This window comes from Vipera ursinii (assembly GCF_947247035.1).
Source record: "Vipera ursinii genome assembly, chromosome: Z".
NCBI classification, from domain to species: Eukaryota; Metazoa; Chordata; class Lepidosauria; order Squamata; family Viperidae; genus Vipera; species Vipera ursinii.
The window spans coordinates 77,428,367-77,446,786 of record NC_139517.1 but is presented as its reverse complement, the minus strand read 5'-3'; the positions used below and the strand labels follow the sequence as shown (position 1 = coordinate 77,446,786).

General features: G+C 39.5%; 1 protein-coding gene across 1 annotated transcript in view; it reads right to left on the bottom strand.

The window, feature by feature from the left end:
* Positions 1-18,420, bottom strand: part of CPNE4 (copine 4) — a 227,353-nt gene that overhangs the window by 48,865 nt on the left and 160,068 nt on the right. The window contains exon 7 of the mRNA XM_083378425.1: positions 17,902-17,991. Coding sequence (XP_083234551.1) covers positions 17,902-17,991 — 90 coding nt within the window. The remainder of the gene's footprint in view (positions 1-17,901; positions 17,992-18,420) is intronic.

The following is an 18,420-nucleotide window of genomic DNA, read 5'->3' as shown; positions in this document are numbered from 1 at the left end:
CGCTGTCAGGCTCACACAGCTGGGTCTCCGTCGTGACCAGGTGGGAGGGGCCTGGCTGAGGGCTCTGCAGAGCCTCAAGGCCATCATCAGCAAGCTCTTCAACACCCCCCTCCTCCTCCTCTGAGTCGTCCGACCCAACTGACGAACCCACAGGCTGACCCTGAATCACAACAAAATCACATCAAATACCTGTACAATTAGTGCAGATCCCCCCCAAGGCTGTGTGCTCTCTCCACTTCTCTTCTCTCTATATACCAATGATTGCATCTCAAAGGATCCCTCTGTTAAAGTACTGAAGTTTGCAGATGATACAACAGTGATTGGCCTCATTCGAGGCAACAACGAATCTGCATACAAACGGGAGGTTGAACAATTAGCCTTGTGGTGCAGCTGGAACAATCTTAACTGAACAGACTTAAAACTGTAGAAATGATAGATTTTAGGAGAAACCCTACTATTCTACAACCTCTTACAATAGTAGACAACACAGTATCAACAGTAGAGACTTTCAAGTTTCTAAGTTCTATAACATCTCAAGATTTAAAATGGACACCTAACATCAAAAATGTCATCAAAAAAGCACAACAAAGAATGTTCTTCCTGCACCAACTCAGAAATCTCAGACTGGCCAAGGAGCTGCTGATATAGCTCTACAAAATAATTATTGAGTTTGTCATTTGCACCTCTATAACTGTCTGGTTTGGATCTGCAACCAAACAAGACAGACAGACTTCAACGAATAGTTTGAAGTGCAGAAAAAACAATTGCTACTAGCCTGCCTTTCATTGAGGACCCGTATACTGCACGATCAAGAAAGAGGGCTGTGAAAATATCAACAGACCCCTCACATCCTGTACATAAACTATTTCAACACTATAGGGCATTGCAAATCAGAACAACTAGACACAAGGCTAGGTTTTTTCCCGTGCCATCACTCTGCTTAACAATTAATTCCTATAACAAACTACTTAGTAAAGCTGTATTACAATGATACTCCTTATCATGCCTACCTATCATCTTCTTATGACTATAACTTTGTTGCTTGTATCTTACAATTTATATTGTTTTTTAGTATCCTAGTATGTTTGCTTAGCTAGTATTGTATGACTATCACTAAGTGTTGCACCTTATGATTTATGATGATGTGTTGTATTTTACGATTTATGATGAATGTATTTTCATGTTCTTTATGATCATGATTAACACTATTACTTCTATGTACTTGTATGTACACTGAGAGCTTATGCACTGGAGACAAATTCCTTGTGCGTCCAATCACACTTGGTCAATAAAGAATTCTAATAAGATAAAAACAGCATACAGTTTTGTCAATCTCAGAGCCAGTTGTCACCATCCTTTGCTTAGCAGTTACTGGGCTGAAAAGTGAGCAGTGGCATGGGAAATGAAATATAGCTTGATGGGCATTAGCCCTTAAAGCTTCTGTTTCCAAAATCTTTATGCACCTCCACTATACAAAAAAAACGATTCCACTTTAAGCTACTAGTTAAACAAAAGTCATAAGGGGATGGAAGGCCAATGGTGTTAAAAATTATACAGCACTACTTGCAGCACATGAGAATCTGGCCCTATGAATCAGTATATTGTTGTATTTTTCAAAAAATGGTATTGTTTCTACATCATAACAAAAGTGACGTATGCAAGATTGCTGCATTTGCAAACACTATGAGACCTTCTCTCAAATAGTAAAGCTGCTAAACTGTCTCCTCGGTTTTCAGAATAATTATTTTCTCTTTTGTATCTTGCTCAGGTTACTAGTGATTTATCTCTTAAAATCCTTTTTTGTATATTGTATATTTTCTATGGTTCTTATTCAGTAGGCACCTGATAACTCAAACACTAAATTCTGAATGAGGAATTGTATCGTTCATCATAATGAGTCAGATCCTAACCAGGAACATTGAGTCTGATATCATGAACACTATTCTAGGGATGAACTAGTAGAGGACCTTGAATCATGAATCACTGCCTGATGGACAGAGTAAGACTTGAAAGATACTGACTGAAAGCACAAATACAGTACTTGACAAGTTAAATTGTGATTGCCCAAGATTCCTCAATCTTCTTTATCCATTGTTTGAGACAAATCAAAGCAGACAGACAGATCACCAGTAGTGCTACCAGTACTATAACAACTCCCAATAGAATTTAGCTTTATTAGAGAGAATTCTCATTGCGGAGACAGGACTCAAATATTGTCTAGTTTTATGTTCCTTTAATGGACTGGAATGACTGTTCTTAGAATTCTAAGAACATTTGCAAATTCCCAGCTAATCCTACAGAATTCCAGGGGAGCTGATGTTTTTTTAAACTCTTTTTTTTCTATAACAGAAGTAGTAAAAAATGTAAGTGGGAAGCGCAAATAAATCTGTATCCATCTCTAAGCCCCACAATTCCTTATGCAATAAACTGAGAGTTTATATGTTGGCAGTGGATATGAATGAAGCCACTTGGATGGGTGAAAAGACAAAAGAGGTGGGTAGGTAGGCTAATAGTTCTCTTGCAAACATATTCAGATCACATATGATAGTAAGTGGTGCTTTCTTTATTCATAGTTTACCACAATTGGGTAAACTGTCCTAATACATTTAATCCAGACCAAATTATATAAGTTAGCATGATTTGTGAGCCTCTTTGTGTGCGCCCACCAGGATTTTCTGGTAAAGGAACAGATTGTTCTTGACAGAGATTTAGATTGATTACGTACAGGAGGCTTGCAAGAAAATGTTGCAGTTTATCTAGCTTTGCTTAATCTTTCTTGCTGGCTTATTTTCTCCTGTTTCTTAACAGACAGATATGGTTGTTCAGGAGAAGTGCTTCATGATGGATTGAATTTCTTACGTTTAACTGAGTTTCTATAGGTTTTTTCTTCCTCAAATGGGTACTACTTCTCTTTTGGAAGAGTGCTCAATCAAGCTTTCAAAATTCCTCATGAGATTTGTGGGCAGACAATTTGGATGAATGTTTTCTCCAACTGAAGAATAACTGGTCTAGCAATTTTTCAAAATCAACACCATGGTAACAAACATCATTATTAAAATGATCCTTGAGAAGAATTCCTTCAAGAGACATTCCCTTGGGATTTACTTGAAGCCTCGGAAGCCAGAAAGACAGGAGACCACTTGAGAGATTATTGTAATATGAAAGATAGGACAGTTATGTATTCTGTTTGGTCTTCCCATAACAATCTCAAGGACAGATGTATCCCTTCCCATATATCATAATATCTTTGAAGGTTTCTTCTCCCTTGAAATAGTTCCTTCACCAAATTGAAGGAGAACTCAAACAAAAGAATTCAGGATAATTATTTTTTGTTATTAGTTCATGGAAACCATACAACACTGAAGTTATACAATGAAAGCAGAATAGCTGCACAAAGATTTGAATCCAGGTCTGGATGGGTTGTCTTCTAAACCGAGTGCCATCATGCTATCCCATAAAGCATTATGTGTCACCATAGTTCCCTGAGTGATATTGGTTCCCAGACCTCTAAGAAGCAGAACTGTCACTATCATTTAATTGGTATGTAATCTTTTCTAAAAGGTCTGTGCAGCCATAGATTTTAATTTAAGTTTTCCAAGGAACTTTTCAGTATTAACTGTCATACCAGATAAAAGAAATTCAGCCAAAAAAGTGATTTTGACAAAACCATTGATAACAGACATATGGAAGATAAATCTAATAGTAAAAAGAACCAAGGAACAGGAAGGTTAATGGCATGTTGGGAGGAAAAGAAGCTTAGAGGCTTGGCCTTAAAAGAATCATTGTCAGAACTTGTTTAAAACTCGATGAAAATAGACTGAAATGGCAAAGAGTTGCTCAAGTAAAATGCAGAGGGTTTAAGTCATGAGTATATATATATATATATATATATATATATATATATATATATATATATATATATATATATATATATATGATATATATGATTAATGATTCATTACTTCTATCTCTGACCATGTGTACCATAAGAACAATGAAGGATAAAGATTTGCATTACTAGGTTTCAAATTTCTGGCAAGCATAACTAGGTATCTGGTTGGGCTCACATTGTAGCTGTTTAACGGAAACATTTTCTTTCTTGCTCCTGGTTAGCTGCAGATCTATTGCCTTAAGAGTATCATGTGATCATGCCTAATTTTGTTTTGCCATCAGAATCTTGTGAGATCCCCAGTCTGCTCAATCTAGGGATGAACATCTTAGCTTTGCCTTTTTAAGTTTGTCATTTATATGAAGCTACATTTATCTGATTCAGGATGAACTGGAAATTTAAAAGAAAAAACTGTAGGTACAGTTTAGTTATATATATTTCTCCAGAAATGTATAACTGTATTCATCAATATTTACATCTTACAATGATACTTGGTGTAATACTTGGACAATCACAATTACACTTATAGTTAAGAGGGCTATTGGCCATAGAAAACTAGGACATGAAGTAATTTGGCTCTTGATAAAACAGTAAGATAAAACTATTATCTGATATGGCAAACAGTTAAATATGACCTTATCAGCATGTTCTGAAAAGTCACACTAAGTACTTTTAATTTTCACACATTTCAGATTTCAAAATGACTGAAAGCTGATTTCAGCAATTCAGAGGATCCAATGGGCCAACTGCTTAAAAACCACTATAGCATTTAAAGTATGGTATTTGACATAGTGCAAACCAGAGAGATAATAATCAAGTGAGTTTGTATCAGATTCTGTAAATCCTCAAATTCTAGATGTATTGATTCTTAGTATTCTAATCGTTGCCTACAACTTCCAAATCAAGGACAATTTGTAATGGGCTATACTACGCTACCACTTGCTGATTTCTTCCATGCTGCCAAAAGACAACAGTTGAATCCCAATGAACTAAGAACTAATAATAAATAATAAATATGCACCATTCTTTGCTAATCTAGCCATGTGGATATGCATCTTACTTCTCCTGTCAATTTGATAGACTAAAAAAAAGTCTGCTAATTTGAAATTGCTTGAATAAACATGTAAAATGTTCCTGTTCAATATTTTACAGCATGACATTTCACTCCATCTTTCATCTTTTCTGTGGTAAAAATCACGTAGATCCTCTAGCTATTCAAGTGGATTAAAAGCCTTTTAAAACATGCTTGACAGCAAATAGTAAGTGCTTAATGAAAGTAAAGTTTAAATGAACATGTGACTTCTTGACCCTTCACAGCTCTGGAAGTTAATTTGATCTGCAGAAAAATACTAACTGAAAATTGAAGCAATAAATACCAACTTCCTGGAATATCTCTGGAAAAATATACTTTCAAATGAAATGATTATATAACTATGATTGACTTTAAGCATAATATATTTTTGCTATTGATAATAGGAACAACAATATGTTGATGGGATAGAACCAAGTATCATACAGAATCACATGCAAGCAGCTTTATTTAAGCAAATCACTGAATTTGAAATAAAAAGCTGTGATCTACCAGCTGTATTTTATAAATAACTCTTGGTATTAATTATTTTAAAGGATTAAAAAAAGGAAGAGAAACTGTTTCAAGAGCCTCTAATATTTAAGCTTTAATCTCTAATTATGGAAGGAAGAAATAGGTTAGCCTATTTAGATATTGAATTGCTACTTTTACATTCTTTACCAGGTAGCTAGGTTGTTCAGGTGAGGATAATTATGCTTTTAATAATTGCAGGTTTGAAATCAAAGTCTTAGTCAAAGGTGACACCTGATACCAACATTTTGCTATTTAATATGCTATTTCTTGAGCATTACAAAGATAACAGCAACGCCCATTTAAATACTACATATGGCAGTCACACCATGACTGAGATATGCAGCAAATATTAACGAGATGGGATGCTCAGAAGAGTTCAGCAGGAGAGTATTGGTATGCAAAAAGGCATTGAGGTGTCTGTAGAAGTTGCAATGGGGAACCCACTGAGGGAGACAAGTGTCCTTTACATATCACCCTTTACCTCTTTTTGTTCTCATGCCAATTCCTGAGCTGAGCTCCTCCTTTTTCTCTGATTGTGTTTCTTTCTTTCAGGAAGTTCAAATGCAAAAAAATGTGAAATATATTTGGAATAAATATATGATAAAAGAAAGCAGGCAAAAGGGGTGGGGAGAAGCCATCATGTTAGGAAATATGGCACTTAGGTTGGAGTTTGTGTCCTGTGCACTGAAAGGGAGATAGATGTCAATAGTGCCAGGATACAATGTCTGTAAAGATCTGTAGGTTTTCTACAGAAATCCCAAGACATTTTAAATCACAATTGGTCTTGGCAAGATTGCCATAAACCAAGCTGAAAGAAAACTGGACAAAGGGATTTCAATTTTGTTTTGAAATATAAAAAAGAACAGGCTTAGCTGGACTTAAATCATTTTAACAGAAGCCAGCATTGTTATTTCTATATAAAGATGGTATCTTTCTGTTTCAAAGAAGAAACTGATGAAGATGAAGACTTTGTACACAGCACTGCATGAAAAGGGAGGGACTCTATTAAGCCACGTTGGCTTTTAGGAAATCAAAAGGAGGGAATGAAAATGTTTCAGAATATCTTTTATTAGATTCCAAGCTCCATTAATTTCAAAAGAGTAGTTCTCTTATTTCAAACTTTTACATTAATTGATATGAACTACTAGCAGGCATTCTTATTCACCAATAGAACGGACAAGGAGTAGAAATGACAGTAAAAATGTACTCTAATGTAATTTAGGAATATACATTCTTAAACTTTAAAAAGCACAAGCTTTCATGTTACATTAAATGTTCTTATTTCAAACATTACAAACGCTCTTTCTTTCTTCCTTCTAGAGATTTTCTCTTTTCTTTTGCAGAGGAAAAGATCCTATAGAATTGACCTTCACTAGACAGTGGTAATTGAAAATAATTAATAATGCTGACATACAATATTCATATGTACACTAGATGAGCTCTTGCTAATCATAATAATAATTAATTAAAAAAATCTTCACACTAGCTTCATTAAGACATAATACAAAATCATGGTTTTCATTACAAGCCTGCAAGTCTGAAAATGCATTTAATTTGGTTTCTCTCTCTCTTGCTGTAACTTAAGTAAACCACTATTCTCTGAGTTCAAACATCATGGGAAAATAGTTTAAAATTATATTTTTAAAAAAATTTCCTATGATATGAGGACAATGACAGGATGCTGGGAAATATATAAGCACAAGACATATAGTGTTTTACTCATTTTTCAGGAAATTCTGTATGCCCTTTACACCAGAAATAGTTCAGTTATGTAAAAAGCAAAACATCCATTGAGTTGTTACTTCAGCACCACACTGGAGTATTTTTGGCAATTTTATGAAAGTGGCTTAGCTTCCCTTTTTCTGGAATTTATTTTCATTAAATAAGTTCAGAATGTACATTTCCCTCTCTTACAAGGCATGCCAATTCAGTGTGGTGCTGATTTGAGCTTTGTCTAATTTGGTGTGGTGCTCTTCAGAAAAGTAATGGCTCTTCCATTAAATTAAAAGTGCAGGCCTTATATAGGTAGAAATGGAGGCAGGAGAACTGACTGAGAAAGTTCATCCATTCATCCAGTATATCTAAAGAATACTAAAAACAGAGAGCATAGGTATCAATTAGTTGAATAAACAAACACGTATATCAGTTTTATCTGAAATGTAGGATGATCATCTCAGGATGAAGAGTAGACAGAATATTTACTAACACAAAAATCCTGTACAAGCTTCTCCAGCTTGTTAACCTTTGGTTGCTAACTTCATCTGAAACAAATACCATCTATCTCTCACTCCAACAAACATGTGCTCATGACACATACTGTACCTAGTAAACAATCCCAAACAGGGCTCAGAGAGGCTGGGGTAAAAATTACTGTAAATAAGGTACCTACTGCACTGGCAAAATAAATTCATCTCCAATTACACTGTCATATCTGTACCCACATTTCTGCACCCTTATTCCCTAACACAAGATGTTTTGGTGTTTTAAAAGTGATTAAAAATTAGATAGTGCCATTAGTTATTTCTCCTTAAGATATGGCCCAGGGTGAATAAGGAACCTGTTCTGTTTTAATACAGACAACACTGCCCCGCCATGCTTGCTTTAAAAAGCTATTTAACTTGCTTTTCTGACTAGCATTAGAAATAACATTAGGAAACCCTTCTGACTTCTAAAAAGTCTGCAGTCATAGAGAATGAAGTGTCAATCATTTTATTTAGTTTCAGGTTTTGGTGCTTGTATTTCATAGCCTCTCTATCATGACAGGAGGCTATTACTGTTACGTTTCTAAAATGTATTGGAGCCTTGGGAAAAGATTTCCTTTCAGGTTGAAAGGGAATCCTGTCAGCCCTGCAAGAATCATCCAAGCAGACAGTGTAAAGTTGTGTTGTCTCCCAAAACCTTATTCTGCCACCGATAGTTGTTCATCACTCATATCCTTCACCCTCAGATTGCCATTTCTTAAAAACAGAAAAGACATCGGAGATTCAGAGTAGTGTGTTGCTTTTTGGTTATTTTATAACCTTGATAACTAACTCCTTGTGAACTAAAATGATTGAGGATCACTATTTTTTGAAGTATTTGAAATACTGACTAAAATAATTTTGTATATGTGTATTTATGCATTAAAGTAAAGGTAAAGGTTCCCCCGCACATGCGTGCTAGTCGTTTCCAACTCTAGGGGCCGGTGCTCATCTCCGTTTCAAAGCCAAAGAGCCAGCGCTTGTCTGAGGACATCTCTGTGGTCATGTGGCCGGCATGACTAGACGCCAAAGGCACACGGAACGCTGTTACCTTCCCACTGTAGTGGTCCCTATTTTTCTACTTGCATTTTTACGTGCTTTTGAACTACTAGGTTGGCAGTTGCTTTAAGGGACGCGGTGGCTCAGTGGGTTAGGACACTGTGCTTGTCGATCAGAAGATCGGCAGTTTGGTGGGTCGAATCCCGAGTGCCGCGTAGCAGAGTGAGCACCTGTTACTCGTCCCAGCTTCTGCCAACCTAGCAGTTCGAAAGCACATAAAAATGCAAGTAGAAAAATAGGGACCACTACGGTGGGAAGGTAACAGCGTTCCATGCACCTTTGGCATCTAGTCATGCCAGCCACATGACCACAGAGACGTCCTTGGACAAATGCTGGCTCTTCGGCTTTGAAACGGAGATGAGCACTGGCCCCTAGAGTTGGAAACAACTAGCATGCATGTGCGGGGGTACCTTTACCTTTACTATTTATGCATTATATTTTTATGACACAAAGGACATAGATCTTGTGTACACATAAGCACCATCGCTAGAAGAAAATACCCATGAAGAGACGTCTCAGCATTTATTTTCTTTATAAATATATACTGAGTACAAAGAAAAGAGCTAAAAGAGCTAAAAATGTGATATCAATTGTAAACAGCTCATTTGCTACAGCAAGAATGGAAGTGATCCACCCATACATGTGAATGACAAATTATTTAGCCACACATTTTAACATAAACATTGCTTTCCTGAAACAATATGTTAATTAAAATGTAATTATCACAAAAACTGTACAGTATTACTTAGGTTATACAATGAAGTTTTTCAAACAAAACATATGTACAAAAAAATATGTATAAACTTGGAAAAAGTGTTCATAAAATTGTGTATACATTTGTGAATGCTTTGTATTAAAAGAGATTGTTTGCAAAATGTATATGAGGAAAAAATGCAGAGCAAATGTATCCCTTCAGGAGAAATAAAGAGCCAATGTGATGGAGCTTTAAGGTGGTAGATACAGAGGAGATGACATTGCAGATGTTTATTAGGTGACTTCAAGACAGTCATCAATTCTCAGTGCAACCTGCCTCACAGAGTTGTACTGTAGTTGTCACTAAAAATCAGAAGAAAGAGCCATGCATCTCTCTTTTCATTCATGCAGAAAGAGATATAAACCTCACATGAAATTTAAAAATAGCACACACATCTCTCTTAAAATATAGAGTTATTAGCACAATAAGGTGAAACAGAATGGCAGATAAATCAAATGTTATTGTGGCATTTCCCTGAAGTGTGAATATTTTAAATGAATGGGGATTTAAAATTCTCCTTTCTACCTACCTTTTTCATGCATACAATACTTTTTCTAAACAAGCTGTTTTGAATTTACCATTTAAATGCTGACTTTATTTATTTTGTGTCCTGCATTGAAAGGATTCCTTGGAAAGCCATATAAAAACATACCTGGCTAATGAATTAATAGTATGCTGACCCCTTGAGTAAGTTAAAGGTGTGTAAGTATCTTACTTTATTATGTCAGGTCCTTTCTGCCTCTGAGTCAAGAGAAGGAAGAGTTTCATTTATTGTCACACTGAGCTTTAGAGTAGGCCAAATCAGCATGAGTAGCATTTGCCCACTCTAAATGGAAAACACGTCCTCTTTCTTTTTTTTTTTTAATCCCATTTATAACCCGCCCTTCTCTGAAGACTCAGGGCAGCTTACAATTTAAAGCACAAATCAATGTGCTTAGCAATAGCCTTCATTCTATGTATATGCCTGCTTATTAGGGCTTTCGCCCCCCCAAGAGGCATTATTACAAAGTCAGCTTATTGCCCCCAACAATCTGGGTCCTCATTTTACCTACCTCGGAAGGATGGAAGGCTGAGTCAACCTTGAGCCTGGTGGGATGCAAACCTGCACTAATTGCAGGCAGCTGGTATTACTTAAGGAGGCATTAGCCCACTGCTCCACCAAGGCTCTTTCTTCCAAGTTATGACAGAGGATTTTTCTCATGTTGTGCTAAACAGGAGCCTCATCATATCTGTTGTGTATGGTTTTGGGTTACAACATAGCAACAGCGTTACTTATACCACCAGGTGGCGCTGTACCAGGACTGATGCGGATTGGGCTATTTTTTGGTGGGAATACCAGGTTCAAATGGATTGGCCAGGTGAATACCTGGCCAGGTATATATAAGGACTCAGGTAACCCCAAATCCCAGTTCAGTTCTACCTACAATAAAGAGCTGCTATGCTGCACCCTGTGGCGGGCGTCTTCCATGCGGTCTAGAACCCACTACACAATAGTGGCGACGAGGATGGGATTCTGCTTCTCTCAGAGCTGAAGTCACTAGGGTCAGAGAAAGAGGCATCTTTCCCCAACTCCTTCACTGAAGCAGATTCCACAGGACCAGACACACCATGGCACAGTTCGGCCAAATTCCGGCGTTCAACATTCGCCATCCCGAGAGATGGGCTTCACACCTGAGCCAGGTCGAAGGGTTCCTATGGGCCAACCGGATCACTGACGACAATAAAAAAGCAGCAGTTCTGACCTGCATGAGCCGGCCAGTGATCCATAATCTGGCCATCAAGCTGTTCACACGAGAAGCGATCGAGACTGTAAAGTATAAGGACCTCGCAGAGAAGCTAAATGCCTATTTCAAACCGCGAATGTCGGAGCTGGCTTGGGGAGGCCAGTTCAAACAGCATTTTCAACGGCCGGGGGAGTCAGCCACTGAATTCATTGCAGCCCTGAGAGAGGCCGCTCGCCTGTGCAAATTCAGCAACTTAGAAGAATGGCTTCACGATCACCTGGTGTGTGGTCTCCAAGACAAAAAACTACAACAACGCCTACACGCCAGACCCGACATCACGCTCCAAGATGCTCAATATGAGATCTTAGCTAACGAGGCTGCCGCAGGAGCAGTTCACGTGACCCATCATTCCTGACCCAGCAGCCCAGGAGGAGCCGTCCATTGTGGGGAAGCTGCGAATGGCGGGAGCGGTGAAGTGAGTGAGGAGGCAGAGATTGATGTTGTACATCAAAGACAACCGCGGCGTGACAATCAAGGAAATCCGTGGAAGCTAACAATGGCCAGCAAATGCAACAAATGTATCGGCTGCAGTTGCAGAGATTCCACCCCAAAATGTGCTGGCTGCTGGGGGAATCATGCGAGAGCGGTGTGCAAATTCCGAGCTGCGAAATGTCGGGCATGCGGCAAGACGAGACACATCGCAGCTGTTTGCCAGAATCGCTCCCGGGACAGCCTGCATGAACTGCAACCAATGGTCACGTTGCCGACAGGTATTAAGACCCCCCAGCACATCACCACCAATTTTTGCAAGGTGTACCTTGCAAAATAGAGCTCGACTCCGGCTCCATTGTCTCAATAATTTCTTATGAGATGTTTAAAAATGTTTGCGGCTGGAGCAAGCGGTGGCCTCGACTGAGACCTACCAGTTTATAGTTAACCGATTTCCAACATGCCCCGGTAAAAATTAGGGGGGAGACTACTCTATCGGTGGGTTTTAGGGACTTCTCTGGGCACTTGGATGTTCTTGTGGCCAAGGGCCGGAGGACTAGTTTAGTGGGGTTAGATTGGTTTGAGGCTCTGGGCCTAGGGATCTCGGGAATCCATAGCACCCAGGACAGAAGCCTTGAATCCGTCTGCAAAACGTTTGCAGACGTATTCGATGGAAAATTAGGCAGGTACAATGGACCCCCCATTAAATTTAAATTGAACCCAAATGTGCTACCTGTGAGGAATTAAACCCCGGAGAGTTCCGTTCGCCCTCAAGCACAAGATTGAGAGCGAATTGGATAAGTTAGTAGAGCAGGGGTTTTTAGAACCGGTAGAAGGGAGACCCCCATTGTCACCCCACTGAAAGCTAATGGGGAAGTGAGAATTTGTGCGGATTATAAGGCTTCGGTAAACCGGGCCCTCAATCCACACGCTTACCCAGTTCCGACATCAGCCACATCCTCTCCTTCTTACAGGGCGGCGCCATCTTTGCGAAGCTAGACCTCTCGCAGGCGTACCAGCAACTCCCGGTTACCAGGGAGACAGCTGACGCTCAGACAATTGTAACACACAGAGGAGCTTTCAGAGTTAACCGTTTACAGTTCGGTGTCTCTGTAGCTCCAGGAATTTTTCAGGAGGAGATGGAGAGGACTCTGAAGGGCATTCTGGGGGTATGCCCTTACTTTGATGATGTCCTCATTGCTGGGGATTCAGAAGAAGTACTGGCTGAAAGGTTACAGGCAGTTTTAAGTAGGTTTCTTGCTGCAGGACTCAAACTTAAGAAAGACAAATGTCAAATTGGGGTTGCATCCACAGAATTTTTGGGGTTCAGGATCAATGCCAAGGGAATCCATCCCACTGACTCCAAGGTAAGGGCAATAAAAATGGCCCCCACACCCAAGAACAAAGCAGAGTTGCAAGCTTTTCTGGGCTTGTTGAATTTCTATCATGCATTCTTGCCACACAAAGCAGCCATTGCTGAGCCTTTACACAGACTATTAGACAAGAAAGCTATTTGGACCTGGACGAGGGTTCATGAGCAGAGTTTTCAAGCTCTTAAAGAACTACTATCCAGTAATTCCACTGTCACTCATTTCATAGAGAAAAATCCCATCTGCATTGCGTGTGACTCTTCTCCCTATGGAGTGGGTGCAGTTTTGAGTCATTTAGAAGAGAATGGAGAACAAAAAACCTATTGCCTATTATTCCAGGACACTGTCAATGGCTGAGAGGAATTACGCACAAATCGATAAGGAAGCCTTGGCAATAGTGGCTGGAGTTAAAAAATTCCATGACTACTTGTATGGCAGACAATTCACCATATTCACAGACCACAAGCCCTTGTTAGGGTTGTTCACGACAGACAAGCAAACCCCCCAAATCCTATCTCCTAGAATGCTCAGGTGGTCCATATTCCTATCCACGTACAACTGTAAACTAATGCATAAAACAGGAAAGGATTTGGGTCACGCTGATGGACTAAGTAGGCTACCTCTAACACACGCTGAACCTGATCCGGCGCCTGCAGAACAAATACTGGCCATCCAGGAATTACCCGAATGCCCTTTACACACAACGGACATTGCCACGGAAACAACAGCTGACAGGGTCCTGAGCAGAGTCCTGGCATGGGTGGTCACTAGGTGGCAAGAGAAGAGCCCAGGTCCGGAATTTCAAGCATATTTTATTCGGAGGCATGAGTTGTCTGCCCATAAGGGATGCCTTTTGTGGGGTAGCAGGGTCATCGTCCCTGAGAGACTAAGGGACAGGGTCTTAGATTCATTACATGAAGGGCAATAGTGTATAGTGGTATAGTGAGGATGAAGGCATTAGCTAGGAGTTACCTGTGGTGGCCAGGCCTAGACAAGGCCATAGACAAGGCACAGTTGCTATGTATGCCAAAGGTCCAGGCCTGAACTGCCACATGCGCCTGTCCACAAATGGGAGGCAACTGCCACATGCGCCTGTCCACAAATGGGAGGCAACACACACTCCATGGTCCAGGATCCACATCGATTACACTGGTCCATTCCAGGGTCAACTATTCCTAGTGGTGGTAGATAGCCATTCCAAATGGTTGGAGGTAGTACCAGTCATTAGCATGACCTCAGCCAGGACAATCCAAGTGCTCAGGGGTCTCTTTGCCACACATGGCCTTCCTGATGTGTTGGTCTCAGATAACGGCTCACAATTCACCTCTGTTGAATTCCAGGATTTCATGAAAGCCAACTTGATTAGGCACGTCACATCCGCGCCCTTTCACCCGTCGACCAATGGATTAGCAGAACGCATGGTGAGAACAACAAAAGACGCTTTGAAGCACATCATCAGCAGGGACTGGCATCATAGGTTGGCTCAGTTCCTACTGGCTCCACACCTTGCACAGCAACAGGGAAGAGCCCAGCGGAACTGCATTGGGGCAGACGGCTTATCACCAAGCTGGACAGGCTACACCCCGTCAGGGTGGCTGCAGAGACAGTGCAACCCAACCCAACTAGGGAACTAAACACAGGTGAACTGGTCTGGGCCAGGAACTACGGGCTGGGACATGTGTGGATTCCTGGCGTGGTGGTTGACAGAACAGGGTCATTGTCCTACATTGTAGGGATGGAGGGGGACTGTCAGATCCGACGACACATAGATGAAGTTAGAAGACGGGTTCCTGAAAGGCCACTGGAAAAAAATGAAAAGGAGAGCCATTCCTCGCAACCAACAGACCAACATGAAGAACCTGAACTGGTGGAGAACTTCAGGGACCCAGAACTGTTCCTGGAGAGACTGGGTCAGCACAGACAACAACCGCCTCAGGACGTTCAGGACAATACAGCACAGGGTCTGACCAAGGGACGAGTCAACACGAGAAGCCCAACCAAGCCATATCCACTGACCCTGCTGTACAAGTCAAAGGGGAAACCCTAAGGCGGTCATCACGGGCAAATAGGCCTCCAGCCTATCTGGCTGACTATGTTAGGTCATGAGGGGGTGGAAGGGCACGGTAGAATTGACGTATAATGGTTAAATTGTACTCAATGTATTTTAGTGTGTAGTTGTTGTGTGAATCATTATTGTTTGTTCTTAAAAGGGAAGGGGTGTTGTGTATGGTTTTGGGTTACAACATAGCAACAGTGTTACTTATACCACCAGGTGGCGCTGTACCGGGACTGATGCGGATTGGGCTATTTTTCGGTGGGAATACCAGGCTCAAATGGATTGGCCAGGTGAATACCTGGCCAGGTATATATAAGGACTCAGGTAACCCAAAATCCCAGTTCAGTTCTACCTACAATAAAGAGCTGCTATGCTGTACCCTGTGGCCTGGCGTCTTCTATGCGGTCTAGAACCCACTACACAATAATATATTTGTAAAGGGCTAAACAAATGGGAGAACTACCAGGCAAAGTGTAACTGAATAGTCAATCATGCTGTAGGCTCAGAACATTCATGAACTTTCCCTCAGAATCTAGAAACAACACAGAAGACAAAACTTTGTAGGTAGCTTATCTAACCAGATTCCTTTTGGAGCAATCTTTGCTATCACAGGATAGATTCTGCAGCTGGTTTTTAATTTTTTTAAAATTAAAGTATCACTAGTTCTATATCTTGAAAGGAAGTCTATATCACTGTGAAAAAAGAATAATTTGTACTTCTATGCCCTTTTTTTCTTCACAAGAGATATCAATTTAATATAGATTCTATATGCAGACATGCCTCTTCCCCTATCCATTGGCTGGGCAATGCAAGTCTACTGCCATTTTACCTTGGGTCTTTATGGCAGGCTTCTGAGAATTATGATCTCATGGAAGATAGATCAACATACTTTTATGCTAACTCAAGGACAGGAGGAATTAACTGTGAGAAAGAAACCATAGGCAGCTTTGTAATCCTTTTCCTTTAGTCCAGGAATGGGCAATCTGTGATCCACAATCCCAGTGGACCCAAATTTCCTTTTCTGCACTGGGATCTCTGTACCGGGACTGATGCGGATTGGGCTATTTTTCGGTGGGAATACCAGGCTCAAATGGATTGGCCAGGTGAATACCTGGCCAGGTATATATAAGGACTCAGGTAACCCAAAATCCCAGTTCAGTTCTACCTACAATAAAGAGCTGCTATGCTGTACCCTGTGGCCTGGCGTCTTCTATGCGGTCTAGAACCCACTACACAATAATATATTTGTAAAGGGCTAAACAAATGGGAGAACTACCAGGCAAAGTGTAACTGAATAGTCAATCATGCTGTAGGCTCAGAACATTCATGAACTTTCCCTCAGAATCTAGAAACAACACAGAAGACAAAACTTTGTAGGTAGCTTATCTAACCAGATTCCTTTTGGAGCAATCTTTGCTATCACAGGATAGATTCTGCAGCTGGTTTTTAATTTTTTTAAAATTAAAGTATCACTAGTTCTATATCTTGAAAGGAAGTCTATATCACTGTGAAAAAAGAATAATTTGTACTTCTATGCCCTTTTTTTCTTCACAAGAGATATCAATTTAATATAGATTCTATATGCAGACATGCCTCTTCCCCTATCCATTGGCTGGGCAATGCAAGTCTACTGCCATTTTACCTTGGGTCTTTATGGCAGGCTTCTGAGAATTATGATCTCATGGAAGATAGATCAACATACTTTTATGCTAACTCAAGGACAGGAGGAATTAACTGTGAGAAAGAAACCATAGGCAGCTTTGTAATCCTTTTCCTTTAGTCCAGGAATGGGCAATCTGTGATCCACAATCCCAGTGGACCCAAATTTCCTTTTCTGCACTGGGATCTCTGACTTCCTACCAGTATCTGAAAAACATACAAAACTGTAGGGACTTGGCCATGTTGTCATCAGGAGTCAAGACTGAAGCAAAGGCATTTTATACATACACACCCTAAAATAGACTTAAAACAGTTTTTAAAAAATTAAAGCTCTTCTTCCCTCAACACACATAGGCTTCCTCCCAAATATCCTGGGAATACATGAAAACTCCTGGCACCTGCTTATGCATGGCAATCCATCATGTTATCTTCTGTAGCTAATGGACATTAAAAACATGCTCACTTCTAGTATACTCACTACAATGGGTTGGTTCTTCATATATTTAATGCAGGCATTTACCATCTGCCCTAAATAAAGATATGAAAGATTTTGAACTTGAAACATAATCCTAACATAATCCATGGTTATGCGTTCTGGAATTATTTCATACCATTAAATAAGACTTTTCAACTGACAAAAAAATCAGAGAATGTCAAATAAGTAAGTTGAATCTATAGAACTCACTGACATGAAGAGCAAAGTCATTCACTGAAATCAGATTGAGCTTTAAAATTTGTATTATGCTTCTGTGACCGTATGTTTTAGATGTATTAGCATTTGAGCAGCTTATTTGCAAATCTGATCGATAGCTTAGATTTCTCAATTAATTTGAAATATTTTGATTCTGTTCGTTTAAGTGGTGCTATTTTGAGAGACCTTCATAATATTATGCAGCATCATTAGGAGAATATAAAGCTGTCAAAAGTTTAATTCAAACTGGCTGAGTATAAATAAGTAAAAAAAAATTCTTTAAAAGTAGCACTAACTTTAATTCTTTTTTAAAGAGAAGGTTTTTTTAATGCAAATCTATTTATTTCATAGTTCAGAGATCACAAACCTTCAGTCTGCGATCTTGGTCACCGCTGCAAAGAGAATTTACAGACACCTTAAATGCCTTCCAAGCTGGGTTTAAGTTATTCATCACCACCTAGAAGTTAAAGGAAAAGAATAAGCTTATTTCAACCTAAAATGCAAAGCTATAATAATGATTTAAAAATAGTCTTTTATTATAAATACATTTTTAAATTGGCAAGAATAATTAAGCTTTATGAATAATTAAGCATGGTATCTTTGCCTAAACTTTTTGAAATACTTCTTGAAGGTTTTGTACTTGCCAAAGTCAATTGATTTAATCAATACAGAACATGCTTATTAGGAATGTCTTTGACATTTGAGGTTCTTTTTTTGCCATTAGGCTCCTTTCCAAAGCCCTTTAAAATCAGTGGGAACCTTTTTTTTACTGATTTCCTTTGCTTTGGGTGAAGCAAAAATAATACTGAATGAGAAAACAAGGACTGTGCTATATACGTAAATTTGATTAAAAAATAAATACAAATAAATAAAATATCAAAAAAGA